At 43.1% G+C, this 24,994-nt stretch overlaps 1 protein-coding gene across 3 annotated transcripts in view; it reads right to left on the bottom strand.

Annotated features, from left to right (window-relative positions):
- The window catches only part of SLC27A6 (solute carrier family 27 member 6), a 44,688-nt gene extending 33,231 nt beyond the window's left edge, over positions 1–11,457 (bottom strand). For all 3 annotated transcript variants that reach the window (XM_044446510.1, XM_044446512.1, XM_044446511.1), the window contains exons 1-4: positions 10,676–11,457; positions 6,034–6,240; positions 3,585–3,743; positions 2,055–2,179 (exon numbers count right to left, since the gene is read on the bottom strand). In XM_044446510.1, coding sequence (XP_044302445.1) covers positions 2,055–2,179; positions 3,585–3,743; positions 6,034–6,240; positions 10,676–11,159 — 975 coding nt within the window. In that variant the 5' untranslated portion in view covers positions 11,160–11,457. The remainder of the gene's footprint in view (positions 1–2,054; positions 2,180–3,584; positions 3,744–6,033; positions 6,241–10,675) is intronic.
- Between the last annotated feature and the right edge of the window lie 13,537 nt (positions 11,458–24,994).

Here is a 24,994-nt window from a genome sequence, read left to right as displayed (position 1 = left end):
CTCCCAACCTGCTTCATTGCCCTCAATTCAGGAGTGTACCAAGGGGAAGAGCGGGCTCTGCCCGATGGGAGAGGACGCTTAGGAGCGATCGTGTCTACAGCCCTGGTCATCTCCCCATTCCACAGTTCAACCAGAGCCTCGACAGGAGCACCCGTCTTGTCAGCCGGAAACTCCCCCAGAGCCTTCAGGAATCCTTCTGGATCCATCCGGCTCCGGGGGCGGACCCACACAATCGGGTCTGCACCCTTGCAGAGGGAGATGTCGCTCTCGAGCACAAACCTCACTAGGAAGTGATCTGACCATGACAGGGGAGTCAAGCATAAATTCCTCACCCTCAGACCACCCTCTTCCTGCCCCGTCGAGAAAACCAGGTCCAGAGTGTGTCCACGTTCATGGGTCGGGCCGGTGACATGTTGAGACAGCCCCATGGCCGTCATGGAAGCCATGAAGTCCTGAGCCGCCCCGGTCAAACTAGCCTCGGCATGGATATTGAAGTCCCCCAGGACCAGCATCCTGGGGGTCCTCAACACCAGGTCCGAGACCGTTTCCGTCAGCTCAGGCAGGGAGACTGTTGGGCAGAAGGGTGCACGGTACACCAACAGAATCCCCAATCTGTCTCGGTCGCCCAACACCAAGTAGAGACACTCCAGCCCTGGTCTCGAAGGGACAGGAAGTCCCGTGAGAGTGATGGAGGCCCGGTAAACCAAAGCGACCCCCCCTCCCCTCCCCTCCGGCCGTGAACAGTGCTGGACCATATACCCGGGCGGGCACAATTGAGAGAGGGCAACATCCCCCCCCTCTCCCGCCCAGGTCTCCGTTATACAGGCCAGGTCGGCCCCCTCATCCACAATCAAGTCATGGATGAGGGCAGATTTGTTATTGGCCGACCTGGCATTAAACAACAGCACCGTCAGGCCCGAGGGGCGACTGACAAGACTCCCTGGCACCTTCTGGCTGGGAGCAAAACCAGAAGTAGGGACAGGTGTCAGCCATCTGTCCCTCCTTCTTCTATGCAGACACGTTAAGCCCCCACCGCTATTACGTCCATTGCCCATCACCACACCAATGGCGGCGCCAGTGCGCTCCCCAGGAAACTCAGGCGGCAACATGGCCAGGGACGACTCCATAAAAACAAGTTAAAACACTTTAAAATTATAAAACATTTAAAATTGGCCGTTCAACAGAAGGGACTGCCACAACAAAAGAGCAAGTCCCCTGGCCAGCCTAGCCCCCCCCCGAACAGCCCCCCCAAACGGCGGCAAACCGCCCTTTGGCCGACGCCCTTTCGCCGCCGGCCCCGGCCGCTGCTGGTGCTTTGTAGCCGCGGGCCGCCCGACGCCCCACCCCGTCCGGGCACGCCTGCCACGTGTGCAGGGGCGTGGCAGGGCAGTCAGGTAGCGGCGGAGTCGGCGGCGCGGCGCGGTCTTCGCGCGGTCTTCGGGCGCGTGCGCGGCGCGGTCTTTGGGCGCGTGCGCGGCGCGGTCTTTGGGCGCGGTGCGGTTCTCGGGCGCGGGCGCGGTCTCCTGCCAGGTGTTGTTCCTCCCGCCGGCACTCCCCCCTGCAGCACTTTGTAGCCGCCGGCCACCCGACGCCCCCTTTCTCTTTCAGCTACAGATTTCCCTTTCTCTTTCAGCTACAGTTATCTTCCTATGCAGTTTGTATACTGCCACTAAAGCAGAGGATAACTGCAGCAGCACTGGACACTGGTCCCCATACGTTTTGGGTAAGGGAGAACTTCACATGCAGTAATGAGCTGTGCAGGAAATGAGGCTGATAAGGCAAGTGTCTAACTGGCATGCATGACTGTTAAATTAGCAAGAAAAGTATCTTGAATTTGCAGGTTATACTGGCAACCATGACTACTGAAATCTGCAACCTGTACTCTAAGTTCTGTTTCCCAGCACAAGTTCTCAAAAAGGAGTGAGGCAGGGTGGAGTCAGGAATATACAAAATATCACATTTTAAAGATAAATGACCATTTTAATGAACTGCAGAAAATAGGAACAACCTTTGTTTGGAAAACTTTAGCACTGATACCTTTTGGCTCGACTTACCACAGGCTGTTTGCAAAGGTAACGGCACAGTTCTCCAATATACTGAACAACTGTAACATTGTATTTTTTGCAGTCATCCCAGAACTGACTAGCTGAAAATTTCTTTCTTAAAACACATGTTGCACCTTGAGAAAAATAAAATCACACTTTCAGGATTCACATTTATTATTCTGCACCAGAGCCAATGGAGTTTCCAGAGTGCCCTGATCCTACTGCTGCCAAAGTGTTCTCTAGCCCTGCTTCCAAAGCACCCTAGTGAGCAATGCGGTTTCCCAGCTGCCTAAGCCTCTTGTCCATCTACCGCCAAATCCCCATCCATCCAAGTCCCCTGTATGCTCACTACCCAAGTTGTCTGCCACCCAAGCTGCCCATTGCAAAAGCTCCCACCTGTGCCCCCTCCCTTTCGGCCAATCACAGTTGATCCTACATAAAGTTTTAACAAGTGTTACATTCTACAACATCCCTGGCACTGGGATGTAGGGTTTATTGTTTATCCCCCTCCTGCTATTCTGCCGTTTTGTGTACAAGAAGCCTCTGCATCTTGTTTTCCACATATCAAAAAGTTACTAGTTGCATTGAGAGTGATACCTCACTCCATTTATAGTGAAGAAAGTATCTTATGCTTCCTAAAAATGTTTTTTTAGTTAAGATGAAATGATGCTGCTGTATTTTTTTGACAAAGGATTATTTCATTTACTCTAGATTTTTTTTTCAAAAATATACCATGGGAAAGAAAATATGTGCATGCCATTATAATCTGGAGTTAATGCAACATTGTATGAGTATGATTACATTTATACTCTGCCTTTGCTTCCTCTTACAAGAAACCCAAGTCAGCTTACAAGTTTCTTGTTCTTTCTATTTTATCCTCACATTTATCCCCGCAAGGTAGGTTAGGCTGAGAATTTGTGATGGCCCAAAGTCATCCAGTGACTTTCATAGCTAAGTAGGGCCTAGAATCTGCACTTCCCAGGTCCCAGTTTAACACTCCAATGACCATGGTGCACTAGTTCTCAAAAAGATTATCCTTCTGAAAAATACACACCAAACTAGAGGGCAAAAAACACAAAGTTATCCTCGAATGGCTGTATCATTCTCCCTAATAGGCGCCATATGTACCAGCCATGGCAGGTAACACCCTAGAGTGGCCTTCCCAATCTTGCGCCATCCAGATGTTTTGGAGTTCAGCTCCTATCAGCACCATGTAACTTAGCCAATGGCAATGCTGGAAGATGTAGAACAAAATATCGTAAGGACAATCACTCTACAGATTATTATAAGTGCCACTGCACATCAAGTGGAACTTGTCAGGAAATTTTATCAACTTGGGGCTTCAGAAAAAGGTCAAACATGGACTCAAAATATAACTTAAAACAGCCTAAATCATATCACAGTGCCATGATCATTGTTTACAGTTGTGCCTTTCTGTGTTGCTCATTGCAAGCACTTCAACATGGAGTTTGATTATTAGGAACACTTATTCCACAATACACATTTCAAACAGGCATGATTAAAGACCGCTTGGCTTACCCAGTTTGATACATCCACCAATACCAAGGAGAGCAGCTGCACTGTGGTAAAGGGGCAGAGTTGTATAGATAATATCATCAGAATTGGCTCCAAAAGCCCATAATCCAGCAGCTCCTCTTAGGGCTTGCATTTGACTGATAACTGCAGGCTTTGGTAAACCTAAAGAGAAAACACACAGACCTTTGAAGGAGGTCAAAACCATGGACATGTTTCCACATTACAGTGTGCAAATTTCACCTGTATGCTTGTTTTCAGCTGACGATACCACCAAGAACCGCATCATCCATCACTGCAGTAGCCTTGTACTTTTCAAAATCATTTTTATTATTCACAGGGTGACAAATGAATGCATAGTGCATGTGGAGGTACATGTGCACGCGCGTGTGTCTGAAAAGCAGGCAGCCTGCCTAAAACATAAGGCAAGAGCGAGAAGACTGAGTTAAGACTAAGTTCACTGGGAGGTCACATAGCAGAAGTTCAGACTTGTTACAAGTTCTCTTTTCCAGTTAAGACCCAATCCTACTGATTATGGAATTTCCACAACAGCAATCAGTTATGATCGAATTGTTCTTTTGTTTGTTGTAAGCCATCCAGAGACTTTTTTAATGGGACAGCACGGAAAAACTTTAAAAATAAATAAATGAATAAATATTCTCTTTTCCCCCCAACCTCTTCATCTCTAAATCTCTTTGGTAGGGTTTCCTACCTGAACTATTGTAAATTCTGCTGAATTTCTGCTAACAGGCAGGAAATTTTCAGTATTCAGTTTCAGGTAATTTTAAAGCTATAGTAATTTAAATTAAATTAAATAACACAGATGTGGGTTAGAACCACATTCCTAGTGTCTCTGTCATCTATTGTTGACCTTTGGGGAGGTACTGGGTTCCAATTATATAGAAACGTTAAGAATATTCTCTTTAGGTGAGTGGAATGCTGCGAGTGGTATCCAGAAAACCTCATGGATGCTTGAATTTCAGTAATTAAAGGCAAAAAATTATGCACATTTAGATAGAAAGAAGACCTACAGCTCCTAGCATTTCCATGCCAACTAGGACATGCTGGGAGTTGTAGGACTTTTCTCCTATCTAAACACAATTGAATTTGTGTCCCTAGGCATTTAATTTAAGACATAAGCGCTAGCTCCACAATTTCACTCACTCCTGCAAATGACTGGAATTGCACACTAAATTGGAACTCTACATTAACATTTAGCAAAGGAGGGTTAAAGCCAAGAGAACACTGTAGATATTTCACAGAAATATCAAGCTGCTTTTAATCAAAATATTTAAGTCAAATGGTCACAAATAGGACCTCTTAAATAAATAATTTTTTGCTTTAAATATAATTTATTTATTTGATTTCTATTCAGAACAATAACTCTCTGGGCTGTTCAGAACAATTAAAACAATAAAATGCAAGACAAAAGATACAATTTAAAAGTTCAAAACTACAAATATAAAAACATATATAACCTAAGATTCAAAACAGAAACTGAAAAACTAAAAGACCTGGGAAAATATAGAATCATAATTTAATTTTACATGTTACTTAAAAACGAACTAATGATGGATTCTAATGATTTAAGGCTGGAATTTTTGTATAAGGATTGTGACTCAACCACCAAAGCACTTAAGGCTAAATGAAAATACCTGTGTTATAAAACAACATAACATGATATAGCTAATATATGCCTTTGTATCTCTAGATGTATGTTTCAAAAGAAGCAGCTTTATATCTATGCTTCAAAACAAGCAGAGATCTTAGCTTCTTACTGTCTGTACTAGTGATAATTAACCTAGCCATCTGTTTCAAAACTAAAGAACTAATCAGTAACTTAATCCAATTTTCTTTCTCAACAGCGACCTGTAGGCTAATCTAGCTTGAACAAGAAGCATTTCATAACGGATATTAAATACGTCAGGAGACTGCAAAGCTCATGAAACCTACTTCTAATCTATAGGTCATGTCCAGAAAATAAGCTATTGTGTTGCTGTTTTCAAGCCCAGAACCTTTCCAGGCAATATTCTCAGGTATCAATGTATATTTGTAGAGTGTTGTTATACAAGGTGATCTGGAAAAAATAGAAAAATGCAATGACCAGTTTCACACCTAATGGCTAGCTGTAGGTTTTTTAAAACATAGTTTAGCCATGGCTATGCTGCTGTGAATGATCCCATAGCCCCCCATGTACTAAATTGCTTCCATTTTATATCTGCTTCATATAACCACAACATGCCTGTTCCTGATTGCTGTCGTGAAATGTGAACTGGACACCTTGGGCTGCGCAGGGTGAAAAATGTAGACTTTCAACTTAACAACAAGCCACTTGTTCAAAGTTCAGAAAGGTTACCAGGCAACCCACTGTTTGTTCACAAGAGGTTCCCTGATCATGTGCACCAGGATAATCTGTCCTGCAGTTAACCATTCTACACCTTACAGATTATTATACCTGTTGTTCCTGATGTGAAAATGTAGAGGTGAGGATCCATTAAGTTATTAGTAACACGAAGATTAGCTGGTACAGCATCATCCGAGGCAACTTCCAGCTTGTCTAAAATGGTATCAACATGTGGTAAACTGCATTCTCTTGTCATCACCCAAACACTAATATCTTCTTGCAGACTAGGAAGAATTTCCTCTAAGGACTCCAACAGATCTTTAAAACAATAACATTACAACATATTAAATAGAACGCTAGATTCAAGGATCACATTTTTTGCAATTAAAACAGTCTTGCACCACTATGAAGCCTTGTGCTATCTTTACCAGGCAGGCTTATGGGTAATGGAGCAAGATAAAAGTCTAATAAGGGTGTAAAGTATCCATGGCCACAGTCCATATCATCTGGACTAACCACAATTTAGTGCAGATTTATAAACATATACATTTATATACATGTAAAATGGTACAAAAATCTTTGGGCAGTATCATATACCACCTCTGAACCACAACTTGTTTCTGTTGTGCTAAAAAGTATTATTACTTTTCTTATTACTTATTTCATTTGTATAGTGTTCTTTTGCTGGGGGGGGGGGGCTCACAATGCAACAGAGAAATATGGTTCATTTAAAACCAGATATGGATCTTTACTGTTTCTTTATGGCTGTGCCTGAGAAGGAAAGAGGAATGTTTGGGCCCAAGGCTCATTCCTGTTATGCTTTATGATCAGAAGCAGGCTTTTATGTCAGTCATGCTTCCCTAAGTGACCAGGTTCTTTTTCCAAAGGTTTGATGGAAATTATCTCCACTTACAATTCCTCTACATACTGCTTATATATTAAATCCGCTGGGAGAGGTCATCAGGAGGTGTGGGCTGTGGAATCCTCAGTATGCTGATGATACCCAGCTCTACATCTCGTTTTCCACCAATCCAGGTGAGGCACTGGCTGTGCTGAACCGGTGCCTGGCCGAGGTAATGGGCTGGATGAGGGCCAATAAACTGAAGCTCAATGCAGACAAGACGGAGGTCCTCGTGGTGGGTGGCTCGGGCCTCGGGATGGGGGACTTGGGCCTTGTCCTAAATGGGGTTGCACTCCCTCTGAGGGACAGGGTTCGCAGCTTGGGAGTGCTCCTCGACACTGAGCTGTCTTTAGAAGCTCAGGTAATGGCGGTGGCGAGGAGCGCCTTCCTTCAGCTTCGGCTGATCCACCAGCTGCGTCCCTTCCTGGAGAACGACTGCCTGGCAACAGTGACACACGCGTTGGAAACTTCCCAATTAGATTTCTGCAACGCGCTCTACGTGGGGCTACCCTTGAAGACGGTCCGGATACTTCAATTGGTGCAGAATAGAGCTGCCAGGCTGCTGACGGGGACTGGGCGCTGTTCTCATATAACTCCAGTTCTCTGTCAGCTCCACTGGCTCCCGATTGAAGTCCGGGCCCAATTCAAGGTGTTGGTTATGACCTATAAAGCCCTCAATGGCTTGGGTCCTGGGTATCTAAAGGAACGCTTGTGTCCATATATACCCTCCCGCCCCTTGGGATCAGCAACAGATGCCCTTCTCTGGGAACCCTCTGTGAATATTAGGAGGGTGAGGACCCAGAGAAGGGCTTTCTCTGTGGTGGCGCCCCATCTATGGAATGCGCTCCCCAGAGAGGGCTGCCTGGCACCCTCGTTATTTGTTTTTCGGTGCCAGGCTAAGATCTTTTTATTTAAAACTTACTTTAATTGCTGATTTATTGGTTGTTTATAGGATTTTAAATCTTTTAAGTTGAGATGCACCAGGTTTTAATATTTTTATTGTACAATTTGTTGTATTTTGTTCTTATTGTGAGCTGCCCCGAGGCTTTGTTGCGATGGGGGTGGCATAAAAATGTTTTAAATAAATAAATAAATCGAACGTCAATTTGTAAAGGACCAGCATGTTACAGCTGTTCCCATTCTCTTCGCAGAGTAGCACTAAGTTTACGTATGCCCTATCAGACATCTCAGGTCAATATGCCACACTCCATCACTTCCTAAACTGATATCTCACAGAGCATGTTTATTAAATAAACCTACTTTGCCTGATTTTCAACCATCATTAGAAAGCATTCATCCTCGCCTTATTTTTATAATATGTATTTAATCAATGGAAGAACTTCCTGCCATCAATCTTAAATTTAAGCCAGTTGTGATTTTCTCATAACATTCAGGCTAATGCAGTTTTCAAAAGGATGGACTGAGGCTTTTAAAGTGAAATAGTAAACTACAAAAAAACAAATGATTCATATACAACTCCAGATGTCACTGGTTTATACTTCAGTTTCACTGTAAGTGCTGGAAAGAATCAACCCAACATTGGTCTTCCACAACTTATGTCAGTAATTTTTAAATAGAGCTAAATGTTTCCCAAATTTAAAAATTCAGAACATTTGGTAATTAATAACACTCATTTCCTCCACATTTGTGCACTGATTTATTAATACGTTGCCTTTAAAACATATTAATGAAAACATTAAGAAAAAAAAGAGTTGACTCAAATCTCAAAGAACCATTTTGCAAAAGTTGGAAGTCCACTTCAAGTAAGAATTTATACCTACATACAGCTGGTCAGTTGCTGTCATGATCAGTTGCTACAGCCTGTTAAATATTATATGCTTTGCCCTTTCAATATACAATAAATGACACATGGATGCATTCAGGATGTAACATGGAATTAAGTTCTATACAGAAATTTAGCCTTGTGTGAAGTGATCTGGGAGACTAGCATCATGATAACTGAAATATAATTTCATTTTCTGGAGAGCCATCATTGAAATCCCTTTGGTACTCACTAAAAAAATTCTTCTTTGAAATAGGTAATATACATCAGCTTCCTCATGTAACATGTTGTGTTACATGAGAAGAAAACATAGTTCTTAAATGGTTTCACCCATCAATGAAAATTAGTGTAACATCTGCTGTATTGAATTGAGTATTCTTTCAAACCTCAGGATTTTGCATGGTACAGAGACCTGTACATGGGCATGCAAGTATGTCTGGCAACTTCAGATGTAGTCTATGACAATTTGGAAGCATTATAAGGCACATTCATCAGGTAATTTCTAAGGGTATCAGTCTCATTATCCTGTGCTGCATTGTTCATCCACTGAAGGGGAGTTATGAGGATGATCTTCCAATATTGGAAGGCTGTCAATGAAGAATGAGCAGACTTGTTCTCCTCCAGAGAGCAGTACTAGAACCGATGGATGGAGAATGCAGGTAGGCACAGGTAGGGCAAGGTCCTAACACCAAGAACCCTTCAATAGTGAAACAGGCAGCCATGAGAAGTGCTGACAGGGCTTTGCTGTCTAAGGAAAAGGATGTGATGGCCATCATCACTTACCAACTCAAGAACAGGGAACTTTAGCACTGGTGAATGATATGTTCCACCCCACCTGAGGCATCAGGTTAGTTTAATGCAACCCAGATTTGTTGTGTGGCAGATACTGCTCTGCTCGCCAAAAGAAATGAGCAGACACGGAATCCCGAACGAGCAGCTAATGGGTTGCTCCTGTTTTCTGTAGCATATGCTTCCTGAGACAACTGTTCCATTCTGCCTAAGGGGAGATTTGGCAATGAGGGGCTGAGCTCTCCTTCATCCCTTCCCCTTAGCCAACCAATAGATTTAAGCAGAGGATGAATGGCCTCTGAATGCTTCCTGCTCTGTAAATTCATTTCTACACTGAGCAGGGAGTTAGACCAGATGAACCCAGTGGTTCCTTCTAACTCTGTGATTCTACCCAGCAGTCTCTCCCACAAATGTTCCTCTTCGGCATTCATATTATCCTGGCTAACACAGGTTTATGGGCACAAAATGTACATTTGCAGAAGTAACAAGTCATTTTGTTCCAACAGGTAAATTCTTAACAGGTAGAATAAATGATCAACCTTTGTGGACTCTTGCTTCCAGTTAACAGCATGTATTAGAAACAAACAGAGCAAGTCAGAAGGGGCCTCCTGGGCAATCTAGTCTGAGCCCCGGCTCCAGCTAGCTCCACTCACAACATGCCTACCATATTAAAAGCATCATCAATCTGTTTGCAAGTGTGGATGTCTACAAAGAGGAAGGAATCCATCCACCAAATCACTCTTTAACCTCTTCCCTTCTAAATGGGTTAAAGCATACTTGATTTACATTCCTCTTGTGGATCTGCCTAGATATCCTCTAACAGTTCAGAAGTAATTTTAAATATCTCTGCTGTCCCCACTATCAAGCAGGTCATAGCTTGCCTTTCTACTGAAGCACTTGGATTTTTTTCCCTCCTGAATGCAAGTTAGAACAGCTTTGCCTGCAGAAATCATTTTATACATTCAGGTTTCAACTGATGAGTGGCAGACGTCACATGGTTGAATGCTCTCCCACCTTCCTGCACATACAAAACCAGCCTGTCACCGAGCCAGCTTTATCCTGATTTTCTCCCTGATCAGCTATTTTCTATACTTGTAGAATTCTAGTACAGGTAAGTATTCAAACACTTGACCCTGTAATCTGCTGCCTGAACTGTTACAGCCACGCGGGGGGGGGGGCGGGGGGACAAAATACCTCCATCTCGATTTTCTGGGACGCGGGGAGGGATGAAGCGTCCAATGGCATAAGAGGAAAGCGCAAAGATCTAGTCTGCACAGTACCTGCTCCCACCACCAGCATCTTGGGCGCGCAGCTGCTGATGCAGTGCAGCAGAGACCTGGCGCGGATGTTGAAATTGAGGAAAGACACCACACAGCCCAGCTTGGCCAAGCCGAACCACACGTGGATGAAATCGGGCTCGTTGCTCATCAGCAAAGCCACGGTGTCTCCCCTTTCCAGCGTCCCTTCCTTGAGGAAAAGCTGGGCCACCCTATTACTCCTCCTGTCCACCGCCCTGTAGGTGTGGACCTCGCCGTCGTAGATGAGGAAGGGCTTGTCGGGCTGCTTCTCGGCCAGCGTCACGAACCTGTCCAGCACCGTGTGCAGCTTGCCCCGCAGCCGGTCGGCCTCCACGGTCACGCCATACTTCAGCACTTTGAGCAAAAACTTCAGGTCCACCCAGAAGTAAGGGAAGAAGAGCTTCTGGAGGAGGTGCAGGCAAAGGAAGAGCCCAGAGGCCGCCCCCGTCACCCAGGAGTACAACATGGGGGTTGGCGGGGGCAAGGCGAAGCCGATCACTGCAGAAACGCTTCAGCCCCCGCTTCGCCACGCAGCACGGCGCACGCAGGGACGAGGGCCGTCGCCGCTCCCGGGGCAGAGAGGAGGTGGCAAGGGAAGCGCAGGACGCACGCAGCAGGTTGACGAGTCCCGGGACGCCTCCGCGCCCAAGGAGGTGGCGAGAGAAAGAGGCGCGGGACTTCGCGCCAGCCCACCTGCCGTGCGCTCCGAGAGGCGCAGCGAGCGACCCCTTTGCCTCGTCCGAGCACAGCGCCTGCTCGCGGGAAAACGCGTCCTCGCTCCAGCCCTTGCATAAGGCGGCAGGCTGGACTGCGCGCCGGCCTCGGCTCCGCCCCTTCCCCGGGGCGCTCAGCCACCCACCCCGCCCTAGGGTTGGCGCTTGTGCGCTCGGACGCCGCGGAGCCGGTCCTCCTCCGCGCCGTCCCGTTAGCCTTGCGAGAGTTGTGCAGCCTGTGGGACGCAGCTGGGCCGGGCCAGTCCGGGGAAGCCATGTGCTCTCCCTTACGCAATCCCGTGAGAGCTGCCAGATGGCCCTGGCCTTAACTTTGCACCGAACGTCCTGCGTGTCAGGACCCCACAGCTTGTCGCACGCAGGATCCAACTGGTTTTGGCTTTGGCTGCTAGACTGGTTCGAAGCCCTGGGTTTCCCTCGGGGCCAGCACGCCTTGGCAGTGGAGGGACAGGTCGGTGGCTCATTCCCTGCTCAGCCCCGGGCTGACCGTGTCAGGACCGAAAAAGGAAGAGCAGTCGCAGTGCAAAAACAGTAACCAGAACGACTAGTGCTACCACTTATTTTTCTCTTCCCTCCCCTTCCCATATTCCTTGTGTGCCATTTTCTTACATTTGGAATACAAGCTTGAGGATGGACTACTGGGCTACTTGTCTTGTAAGACACTCTGGCTAAATAAAAACTGGGTTAAATACTTAAAATAGATGAAAGGCAGATAAATGTGCAAAGATGTAGATTACATTCTCTCTCTTTCTGGGCAGCATGCTGGAGAGGACTGGACTCTAGAAAAACTGCAACCTGCAACCTTAACCTACACTCTCACTTTCTCTGGGCAGCATAGCAGGAAATACTGAGCCCAGTTCCTATCTCTCTAGTGCCCAGAGGAAGAGGACAAAAGAGGTCAGCAATGGGACCCCATGCCAGGACCTTCCACTTGATCCTCTTGCTTGCGTGCTCATCGGCGGCACCAGTGCCAGGTTTCTGGGGTTTCTCGGGAAAGATCCTCTCAGTCAGTCTACCGTTAAACACCACTGTCAGCAGCTACTATTGCAACTGCTGTCAGGATTACTACCACTTGAGTGTTTGACAGGTAGTAATTAGCAATGGCATCCATTGGTCCTCCCCACCACCTCTGTGCTTCAGACCTGAACAAAAGGCAGGTTGTGTTGTTGAAGACAAGCAACTCCAGAGATCCCCTGCTGGGTTGTGGGCCTTTCCCAGGTGCCCAAGCATGCCAACATTTGACGTCAGCCCCGTTCAGCTTTCCTCCCCCTGGCTAGTGCAGCAACATTGAGCAAACCCAATATTTCCACCGCACCCACGGCCGTCTTAATGCATGGGCCTGATGGGCACTTGCCCGTGGGCCCCATACTAATCTGTGTATGTTAACCCTTGGAAAATTGGAAAACTTCCAAAATTAACAGTAGTTGTAGTTGTTGTAGGGGCCCCAGTACACTGCTTTGCCTGGGGCCCATAATGCTGTTAAGACGGCCCTGGCTGCACCATCCAGAAAGTAGCAGCAGATGCTCCTCTTTGTCTTGCCTGCTTTTTCTCTTTCCCTGTGCAGTGCAGCTATGAGAAGTGGGACCAGTCTTGCCTTATTTCCTAGGACTACTGTTGGGCAATATGGGCCAGTAGGAGAGAGACTGGCAGCTATTTGACTGCCATCCCTTTCTCTCTGGATAACACATTAGGGGAGACCAGTCGGCACTGTTGTTGGACCTCCAAGAATGAGCAAGGAAGCTACCCAAAGTGAGCAAGCGACTGATATGTGGTGTCGATGGCTTCTGCTGCTCCCTTGCCCTCTCAGGAAAAGCACAGGAGGAAGGCTTGGGCTGCTGAGCCTGACACCATCTCTCAGGGTGAGTGGGCACATAATTACCAGCTGCTTTCTCTGGTTCATGTTCTCACTCTCTGCCTTTCAAGGATATCAGCTAAACAAGGGTAGGCAGGAGCAACACTCCTTCTTCTTGCTCATGTTCATTCCTGCATTCAACTTCTGTGCAACTCAGGACTCTGCAGAGGCTGTTTCTCTTGCCTTCCAGGAACGTTTGGCACCTGGACAATCAAGCTGACCCCATCCTTTGGCCAGAGCAGCTGCAGAATGCTCTGGCCAAAGGAACTGGCCCATTCCCTGTGCCCACTCAATACATTTACTTTCAAATTCTGGGTTGATCACCTTGTTTGTGCAAGCAACCAATCTTAACTTTCTGAATACATTTGCTACTAGCAGCTGATTTAAATTTTTCTAAATTAAGTTGCAGCTTCAATTATTTCTCTCAACACCTCTACAAACTTCTCTTGGCCTTTTAAAACAAACAAAAATAATCATGGTCTAAGGAACATAAACACCCATCACAGAATCTACCTGAACAGACACAATGCTATGACACAGACATTTAAGTATCAGATCTTTCAGCAACTCATTAACCCTAAATTTGTCCTCATTAACTTTTTAACTGATCCTCTCCTTGCAGTGCACTCTTAGTGCCAGATTCCCTGGGGCTTTTGAACTGTACAGTGTGGAAGACATAGGGTAGAGTGGGTTTCTTCCTATCTCCCTGGCGTTTCAGAAAACCACAGTGTTGTACTATTGATCAATCTACTTATTTGTGTTAGTTGGGAACTATTCAAAGGTTTTCAAGCAGTACAAAAAAATCCACTCCATCTTCATCTTAGATTTCTTCAGATTTTCCCTTTACTTCCCTGTACCTGTTTGAGTTCTTTAACTAAATATCAGCCCCTGCACAAACTTTTCTAGGGATTTATTAGCCAACTGCCTGTCTAGTGTCAGAAAACTTTTCTTTTGTATCTCTTTTGTTGTTTGAGTTTCTCTTGGAAATCACTGAGACTCTGAATGTGAGAAGCTCAGCACCTTTTCTTTTTCTTTCTAGATCAAAAGTAGTATTCAATGGCCAATGTTTTTCTTCACTTGATTAGCTAGCCCATCATCTCTGAAGCCTCTGAAACTGGCCAGTGACCATTCCTCTCCTTTGCCCTTCCTGATTCCAAGTCATATCTGAATTGTAATGTGGAAAAGAGATTGGAACTTATAAACATATGTGGTGGGATTGTGATACTATACAAAAGATATGGGTTATGGTGTTTAATGAAATGAGAGAAATTCTAGATACAAATCTAGAAATGTCACCCAGAATTGCATTATTCCTGCTGATTGAAAAACAAGATATAAATGAAGTTAAGAAAGAATTGATCCTATACAAAGGAATGAATGGTATAATGAAATATGGAATATGATTGTTAATGATAATTTGACAACAGAAATACAAATTAAAAAGGGCAATAAAAGTAAATAAATATGAAATATGGGAAGATTTTGTAAAAGCAGTACTGATGGAAGGGAAAGGCTGTAAGCCTAATCAAGAATATATGAATTTTTTGAGAGGATATGGGTATAACTAAAGTATATCATATATTGTTAATTGTTATATGAAGTAAAATGGAGATATAAACTGGTCTCCTGGACAGCGGATGCACAATTTTTGTGTGTGTGGTGTCTTTTTTAGTTATCCGTTGGGTTGTAGATGTTAATATTACCAATATATTTTGATATGTATTGTAAGAAAAAATAGCTGAATTGTAATATACCCCACATTTTTAAGAACTTGCAAGGTTTTTTGCCCCTCGTAGTTAGAAAACATGTAAAATACTGGTGTCCCTGCTCAAGTAAAGTAATGCAGTTAGATTGTGTGTTACCTGTGTCCCCACTTTCTCACAGGGCTTTCACACAGGATAAGCTTATGGAGAAGTCTGTATGGCACTGAGAGAGAATGAATTCATTCAGGGGCACAGACATTTCCTGACCTTCTAGATCTGGCCCATGTCACCCCAGTGGGTGGGAAATAGGGAAGGAAAGGGTTTTCCACACACATTCTGATTGCTGCTCCATCTTGTGTGGACTCGAGCAAGGACCTCATTACCTGAGGGCTACACCACACACTCACACTGTTCCCGATCAGCAGCCAGACTCAGCCTCGCTTGGCATTCAGCTCTTACATTATGAATCCAGCCCACAACCTCTGCAAAACCTCTTCTCAGAAGCCAGAAAACCACAGGACCCTTGCTTTCAGTCTAATCTCAGTCATCAGCCAACTGGCCTAGCAAGTCAGGAGGTGTGACTGTGTGAAGAATTGTATTATCTGAGGTATCACCACCTCCTATACTTCTGTTACCAATCCTGAAAGGGAACACCACTATTATATATTTTAAGATGTTTACCCTCCCACATCTTAGAACTATATTTATAGTTGAGAATACAGAGCAAAGTTTAGGGGCATACAAAGGTTATTTGCAAGCATGAAAAGAAGAATTTCTTAGAAAAGAGAGAAGTTACTTTAACAATCAGTTACCCAACATCACATGATTTACTTAAAATTCATTTCTGCTGATATCTACATGACTAAGCACAAAACAACCCCTTACACTTTTGACCCCTACAGTTGCCTTAGTTTCTTTAGCTAGCCATTCTTCAGCAACCCCGTGCTGCTGCCTCTTCATTTAGGCTTCATTTAGTCTACCCTATTGATCAGCACTGACTTCTGTTAGTTATCTTGTGATTTGCAGTTTGTTTCTACGTTGAAGACACGTGAACCATGTCTATGTGTTAATGCTACTCCAATGGTACAGAGGCAGGAGGCCTAACAGCATATAGTTTGCCTCCAAAAACCAGATGTCTGTCCACTGGATTTCGTCTCTCTTTCCCCAACAACCTCACATTTCATTTCATTTAGCAGAAAAAGCACATGCATAAAATAGATATCACAGTCCTGTTTTACTCACAAAATTAAAGAATTAAACAATTTAATACTCCACCCATCCTCCTGGCAGTAGAATTATTTGAGGTTGCCCTATCTATTAAGCATTGTGAATAAAGCTAGAGTTGGTTGGAATATACATTAAGTTGCAAAATCATCATCGTCATCGTCATTGTCATCATCATAATCCCATGAGTAAGTTTAGAAAGTAAAGCCTTCCAAGCCCAGTTATGTTCTTTGCATAAGTTTTGAACTCACCCAGCCCTGCCATCCCTTTTTTCTTTTTTTGAAAATGTGGGTGTCATTTCTGGATCAGCATAGCATAATACTGCTAATGCTTCATTAAATCATACATTTTGGCATGATCCAGTACTTGCCTATTTTGTGGGTTGTAATGCAAACACAATTTGCATTGGGACACTTTTTATATTCTTTTAAATTATCTACTTGCTTCCTGGAAGTTAAAACATGATCAACATAAATGACAACTAAAATTTCTATATTAGAACACTGGTGAATGCTCTTTAATGCTAACACAAAAAGGGATATATGTATGGATATTTGGTCTGCTTTGTGGAAGTCTGTGATATTCACATTTACATAGACATATTTTTAATTCTCTCCTCTCCTTTTACTGTTTTGTTTGGTGAAAAGCAAAATAAAAATAAATGTAGATGATGATGATGATGATGATGTGACATGAGAACAGTAACACAGAGACATAAATAGCTCCAAAACAAGTGCTACAAATATCTCCCTTTGGAACAGTGTGTTTATTTAATATAATATTTATTTATTTTAACCCACCCATCATCCAAGGCTAGCAGGGCAGTGTATGAAAGGTACAACTCCCCTGAAATAAATTAAATATGAAATCCCCTCCCACCCAAAAGAGAAATTATATGTCACAATGCAGTGCAACGTAACAAACATTTTCAGATTTCAGATTCCACTGATCTGTCAATAGGTGAGGATCATTTTGATACTATCTCACCTGTGACACATTTTTCCATTTTCCAATTGACAATAAATCCCAAGGATATCAATAAATGTACATATGAACCTGCTAGTTATGATTATTTTTTCCAATAAAATTGCAAATAACCGATTCAGGAGCTTTAAAAAGAGGCACAAAGAGAGCTTCATTGAATAAGCAACAGAAGCCCTCCTCTGGGAACCCTCTGTGAAAGACGTGAGGAGACAGAGTACCCGGAGGAGGGCCTTTTCTGTGGTGGCGCCCTGACTACGGAATGTGCTCCCCAGAGAGGTCTGCCTGGCGCCATCATTATATGTTTTTTGGTGCCAGGTCAAGACCTTTTTATTTAATCAATATTTTAATATGTTTTCATGGGAATTGGATTTTATTGTTTGTATTTTATTAATTGCAGTCAGCATGGAATAGTCAATTTATCTATTTTATGTTGATCTATGTTGTAAGCCGTCCAGAGACGCAAGTAATGGATGGCATACAAATTTTATAAATAAATAAATAAATAAATAAATAAGAAATAAATAAGAAGGTAGCAACTCAGCATAATGAAATGAAGGTGAAACTACACCTGTTTCACCTTGTCACACCCCTTATTCACATTTGCCTAGATTGCTGTTAGGCAATGTGATGGGTGTGATGATTTGGTTTATGAGCATGAATGATCTTCTGGTTGTCATTAAAAAAGCCCCTCATTTCTTCTGTGGGCATGCTGTTCTACTGAATATTAAGCATGTTCCAATGTGGCATTTTATAAGAACCAGCTCTTAAAACACTGGGACACTTTTTATTGCTGCGGGGTTTTATTGTTTTAAATTGTTGTATACCACCTCGATGGCTTTTTAGGAAAGAGGGTGGTATAAAAATGTAGATAGGTAGGTGATAGATAGTAGTAAATATTTTCATGCTTGCCCCAATTCTCCTAGTGGTCAGACATATCAAGGATGGATGCAGTGCAGGTTATCCAAGTTGGTCTCCATTGGAATGAGGAGGATCATTGGCAGCCTACTGAAATTCTGTAATATTGCAGTTATTAACAAATATATAAGTTGGTCATAGACAAAAGCACAGGATTAAACACTCTGAAAATTGTTTCAAACTTCACTGTTCCTACAACAGTATCTACAGCGCTGCCTCAGCCACTGTTCGCTGGACAATATTTTACTGATATGTAACTCTAAGTATTTAATGACTGATAACATAATGAATTAATACAAAACTGAATGTGTTTTCATAGCATACTATTTTCATTGGTGAATGATTAATGAAACAGGCAAATAAATTTGTTTGCTTTGTTCTGGGTGTGCAAATCTTTTAAATCGTAGTGTAATACATGCAATGTCCAAAGTCTTGTTTAGCTTCTCATCTCTACATCATGACAATAGTGCCATTAATTTCCATGTAGTATGCTTACAACTAAACTAATATAAAATCAATATGATATTTGTTTAACAAAAAGATGATATTTATTATAAGACTATTATTTATTTGTTTAAAACATTTCTATGCCGCCCCCATCGCAACAAAGCCTCGGGGTGGCTCACAACATAATTAAAACATATAAATAACAAATTAATACAATTAAAAATGTAAAAACCCGGGTAACATCTCGGCTTAAAAATTTAAAACCTATAACTACATAATGAGTTAACAATTAAAATAAGTTTTAAATAAAAAGGTCTTTGCCTGGCGCCGAAAAACAAATAACGACGGCGCCAGGCGGACCTCTCTGGGTCTATCTATCTAGCCCACCCTTCAGGCACAGCAGGCGATGTGATGCTTCACGTCACCTGCTGCCTGAATCTGTTTTTAGTGGAAATGCCAGAAACTGAACCTGGGACCTCTGTCATGCTTCTTGGCCAGCTCTGCCACTGAGCTGGTCATCTCTCAGCAACATCACAATGGGCAGGTATTAGGAGGGAATGGCGATTATCTCCATGAAGTGAAAAACAACACTTGCAAATTGTTGTGCATCTGGTTGTTGTTAAAAGCACAAAAAGCACAAAATCAGGCCAAGCCAATGTTATGGCTGGTCAGTTGGCAGTCCTATTTAATGAAGAAGCAGATCCAAGCATTTGTCTGTTCTGTAACAATGCCAGGACAAATGGTTTCTTTCTGTCTGAGCTGACGTTTTAATATTGAACAGCGTGTTACATTTTGAACTTATTTGTCCTTGATGGCCCCAAGTAAACACTTAGTAGCCAGTACACACTCTACACATTAATGTACACTGTGATACTGTGTGTTACAGGCTTCTCACAGGGAATAGCTTCTGAGTCGCAGTTAAATGCTCACGTAATTGGCTTTACAGCCTCCAGAAAAGCGATTAACTCTGCTTGCATCCAAGGAGTTATGGTGCAGATTCAGAACTATGACCCATTAAGAGCAAAAGTAAATGCAAAGTTTCTTTCACTTTCCAATCTCATGGTTAAATAGTATTGCTCCCCTTGTTGTTAAATAGTATTGCTCCCCTACACTTGGGAAATATGTTAATTTTTGGAAATAAAAGTAAGGTACGCTAGTTCCATTAATGATGCAACAGGCCTTTCCAGATTATTGGTTTCTAATGGCACAAATATGCAGTTAAAAGTTATTTGTTGTACCTTGGGATTCAGACATCTTCCCTTGTGGTTCTTGTTTGGGGGATATTTTCCCAGTATTGAAGTAACAATGCCTATAATTGCATTGTGTGGGAATACGTTTATTTCCCCAGTAAGTTGGTAGTGTGAAAGTGTAAGAAATCTCACACAAAATTACTTGTGAGTAAACTCCATTGAACACCATATAATTTACTTTCCAGGAAACATGCACTGGATTGGGTAGTTATGCAGATACATTTGGCAGGTGAAACTTTTCCTGGCATGGAGATAAATGAGAGGGGAAACTCCTTCTGAATGCCTATGGAATAAATGCCTGTTAAAAGCACAGGAGCAGGGCCAATTGAAAAAGGTGGCAACCCTTACTGCTCAGGACCTCAAGGTGATGATGGATGGCATGTTCCCCATCCACTGCCCCCTTGGTTGGTAATAACTCATTTGTTTAAAGGGTCCTATTTTGAATTAGGCAAGGGCTGGAAGATTAGCAACATGGTGCTGTCCACTGGCTTTTGTGTTAAGGATGTGTAACCAACTGACCTTCCTTAGGCTGTTGTCTCAAAAGGAGGGACAGCAGCTGGACTAATCCTGCCCACCCATTGTGTGCAGCACACACACACTATTTGAACTGGGACTTACAGAAACAACGTCACAGGTAACTTGGTGACTCCTCTGTCTTTGGGGACCCTCGCCCATTGCAGCCTTTCTTGTCAGCTTTGTAGGGGCTGGCCATGCTGCTGAACTTTGCCATGGATCGCTCCTATAGAGTCTCCGTCCTCAGAGTCATCCACATAACTTATTTGAACAGGGCCCCTGTCAGTAAAGAGTGAACAGTTTGAGATCTGCCTGTAGATCTCTTGGTGAAGTGTGCTGGATCAGTAAAAGTGTTTCTCAAGAAGGTGGTTTAAGCAAGTAACATAGAAAATAACAGAATAGTTGGCCTCATTTCCCTCTCAGCCTCATGGAAAACATGAGTTGCATATTACAAGGTATAAGTAACTGTTGACCATGTTTAGTGTTTTCATTAAAATTCCTGATCTGCAGCAACTTAGTTATAGATTAGTATTACTGGTAATCCCAGATTTGTGGCTTGGTAAGTAATTGTCTCCAACCACCTGAGTCATAATTTGGTGTTCTGGCAATAACTAATGGATATTTGGATCCTAAAAAACAAAATATATCCTACAGGACTGATGCCTTTCCATTCCTGCTCAAATTACTGGGGGAAGGTGTCCAGGGCCCTTGTGTCTGATACTCAACTTTACGTGCTATTTTTAGCCTCCAGGGAAGCCTCCAGGGGAACATTATTTGGCTAAAAGCGGTGTAAATTGGGGCTGGAGATTGTGTATTGCTTAAATGGCCTTCTGTCTTTCCCCCCATAATACTGGGTGCAGCCTTGCACTTTCACAAAGATGATTATAATGCTCAAATACTTTGTGGCCTGTCTGAAATCTATAAACATTGATATATCTGAGGAACTCTCATGGTGAGCCATCTCAGTGGACTATTAGGGCAGGCAGACAATGATGATCCTCCCAGCTAGTCTTAACAATTGTACTCTAATAATGATTTCCACTCACATTTCCCTTATTAATTTGCCTCCGCAAAGTGAATTATTGTTCTGGAGATTTTGCTGATCTCTGCTTCTTGTGTACTAGCATCTGGATTGTTTGAACTAAAAAGTGATCATTTGATGGAGGATCCTTGCTAGACTTTCTCATTCTTCTTTTCTAAAAAAATAATAATAATTAAATAGTATGCTGTTTTACATAAAATTTATTTGTCAGTGGTTTTTTTCTAATTATTTGTTACAGAAAATTTAATGCATAGTCAGTACCACAGCTGTATTCTTTAAATTAAGTATAAGCATGTTCTTTCACTTAATAATGCTAGTAGTTAGACATTATTGAAGACTGTCTTCGTTAAGTGTTAAAATTACATAAATTCTACTCATATATAAAACTTTTGGAAGAATGTCATGGTGCAAATTGTAGAATATTTTTCAGCTGTGTGCTTTAGAATAGCTTTGAACTGTAAGTGAGGGGTCTGTGAGTTACTGAGCAATGAAACAGCTCTTATTTGAAATGGCCTTTTCTCTTCAACTTATTGTTTAAGCTTTAGATAATAACTGTGTGTGGGAGGACGGAAATCAACCAATTAAGAAGCTTTTCTTTGCAGTATTCAGGTCCACACATATGTCTGGTTTTGTGTCACTATCAAACTTAAAAGTATAAACGTAATAAGGATTGCATTTAATTTGTGGTTGGTATTTCCTTGAAACCTGAAAGGACTCTATCACAATGGTTCAAAAGATAAGATTAAGTTATGAAAGGAATGCTTAGCGCTGTACTTATTGCTTGCAGAACTGGTATTTGTTTGGCAGTTAACCAACAGGACCGTAATAGACTTGACAGCACATGGACTATTAGAAACTACCCAGAGGTTCTTCCCCTGCCATGAAATCTCTTCTGCTTCCAGATGTTCTGGAAAATCTCACACAGATGCAAGCACACACACACTGCTAAGCAGGCAAACGGTGCTTTGAGTTTAACCAGAAGTTGGATATAACTCTTGTCTCAGGTTTTATATCACCCATACAGTAGTGTTGTAGTATATTTTGAAGTGTGGGCATTCATAATGACAGTTCCCATAACCAGGGTCTGAAGGGGAGTCCAAAACATCAGGAATCAGTATTGATCCATATTCCCAAACCAGTTCTAACACTTTTATCTTGACTAGAAGAAAATATTATAAAGTAAAGGGGTCTTACTTGCTCATTCAAACACCAACCACTCCAAAATATTTTTATTTTATTTATTTTTAAAAAACTTTTATATGCTGTCACCACATGCCTTGACATCTTGGGATGGCTCACAATGTACAATTAAAAACAATAAAACAATAACAAAATCCATAAAATTATATAAAAACAAAATAAAAAAAGCGACGGTTAACAATGAAATATTAATTTTTAAAATAGCAATTAAATAAAAAGGTTTTAACCTGATGCCAAAAAGAATATAAACTCAGTGCCAGGCGAACCTCTCCAGGGAGTGCATTCCACAATCTGGGTGCCACCACAGAAGAGGGCTCCCAGAACAAAGCCTCTCCCGCAGATCTTAGGGGGAGTGAGGGCATGTAAGGGAACATGTTTAATTACAACATTAAAAATGTTTGGAGCAGCTGACTCTTTGAGGATTACTTAACCCCTGATGAACCTCATAGCATGCCAAGTGTGTGTAGCCCTATTTGATTATGCAGTCCCCAGTCAGTGTGATCAAAGGCTATCGCATGTCATGCAGACCCAGCCACCCTGGGTTATTTAAAGGATAAACACCCCTTGCATAATTCAGGTACAGATCAGGTAACTGTTGCTGGGGAAATTCATTTCCAGTTCCTATTCTGAGGATTGTAACTAAGCTCAAGGGGAAAGGGGCATGGGGGGCATACAACGTCTCCACAGGGTATGGCATCAGATGGCTCCACCTGCTGTCTTGCGGTGGCAAATGTCCCTGCGGAAGGGCTGATGAGAGGCTGGTGGTGGGCCCCCCTGGCATGTGCTGAGATGGAAAGAGCAGGGCAACACTCCAGTCTTCCCCCTTCACCACCTAATGTGGACACAAAAGTTTCTGCTGCACTGCTGCTACACTGCTGGGTGAGAGCCAGTGTGGCGTAGTGGTTAAGAGAATGGGACTGGGACTCAGGCGATCTGGGTTTTAGTCCCTGCTCAGCCATGGAGCCAACTGGGTGACTTTGGGCCCGTCACAGACTCTCAGCCCAACGTGCCTCACAGGGTTGTTGCTGTGGGGACAAGTTGGAGGAAGAGAATGATGTAAGCTGCCTTGAGCCCTTTGTAGGAAAAAGGCAGGATATAGATCGAAAAATAAAATAAATAAAAATAAAAATAAATAAAATAAAATAAACCTGAAAACTCACAACAGAATCCCTTTTGACGCTTCAAGGAGTATAGAAGATTATACATGCATTCTATGTCTTTTCCTTAAATGTACAATTTAGGCTGCATTGCTGTGCAAGCTTACTTGTGTTCAAGTTCCATTGAAAGGGAAGTCTTGCATAGCATCACACTGTATTATTTCTTATTTCTGTTCTTCAAAGGCTTATTTAACCATCAGAGGCAGATTTTGGACTGGCAGGGACTCCATCAGAGGCAAAATCTTCTTGGGAAAATCCAAATTGTTTCCTAGTCTATTTACCACCTGGCAATGGAAAGATTCACGACAGCTGCTTCTTGCTGCTGCTTTTAATCTTCTTTCTTATGGACTCCATTTGCTTGGCACATTTGTGTAGAATTCAGATCTGAAGAGATGAACATTTTTATGCGGATATCTTTTAATTCTAATTTAACCGCTAGGGAAAATGAAGATAGCATAAACAATAGAGCTAGTGTATGCATTTATGAGGGATCAGTGGTTCATGATGAATAAATAACTACATTCTTGTTTTTCAAAAGCACTTTCTTGCCAGAGAATTTCACTGTGCTGTATTAGTTAGCTGGTGTTCTTACATGACTAACTTTTCTCAGGAAAAAGTTCCTGCTTTCCTCAAAACACTGGAGCAGTGTGGGGGCAGAATGGTTTTTTCCTTGCCCTTTAGCTTTTATACACCCTTAAAATCTGTTTCTGGGGGTTGCAGGAACCTTCCGGGTGCAACTGGGGGCACTGCTTTGCAGTGGTTCCACTCCTATCTCAATGGCCGACTCCAGAAGGTGGTGCTGGGGGACTATGGCTCTTCGCCATGGCAGCTTTGCCATGGAGTTCCGCAGGGGTCCATTTTGTCCCCCTTGCTATTCAACATCTACATGAAACCACTGGGAGAGGTCATCAGGAGGTGTGGGCTGCGGAACCATCAGTACGTTGATGATACCCAGCTCTACCTCTCATTCTCAACTAATCCAGGTGAAGCGGTGGCTGTACTGAACTGGTGCCTGGCCGAGGTAATGAGCTGGATGAGGGCCAATAAACTGAAACTCAATCCAGACAAGATGGAGCTCCTGTTGGTAGGTGGGTCAGGCTTCGGGTTGGGGGACCTGGACCTTGTCCTGAACGGGGTAGCACTCCCTCTTAGGGACAGGGTTCGCAGCTTGGGAGTGGTCTTCGACCCAGAGCTATCGTTGGAAGCTCAAGTGACAGCAGTGGCAAGGAGCGCTTTCCTTCAGTTTCGGCTGATCCATCAGCTGCGTCCCTACCTGGAGAACG

The sequence above is a fragment of the Varanus komodoensis genome, unplaced genomic scaffold (genome assembly GCF_004798865.1).
Source record: "Varanus komodoensis strain SLA01 unplaced genomic scaffold, ASM479886v1 scaffold5, whole genome shotgun sequence".
NCBI classification, from domain to species: Eukaryota; Metazoa; Chordata; class Lepidosauria; order Squamata; family Varanidae; genus Varanus; species Varanus komodoensis.
This window is presented reverse-complemented; position numbering and strand designations above follow the sequence as displayed.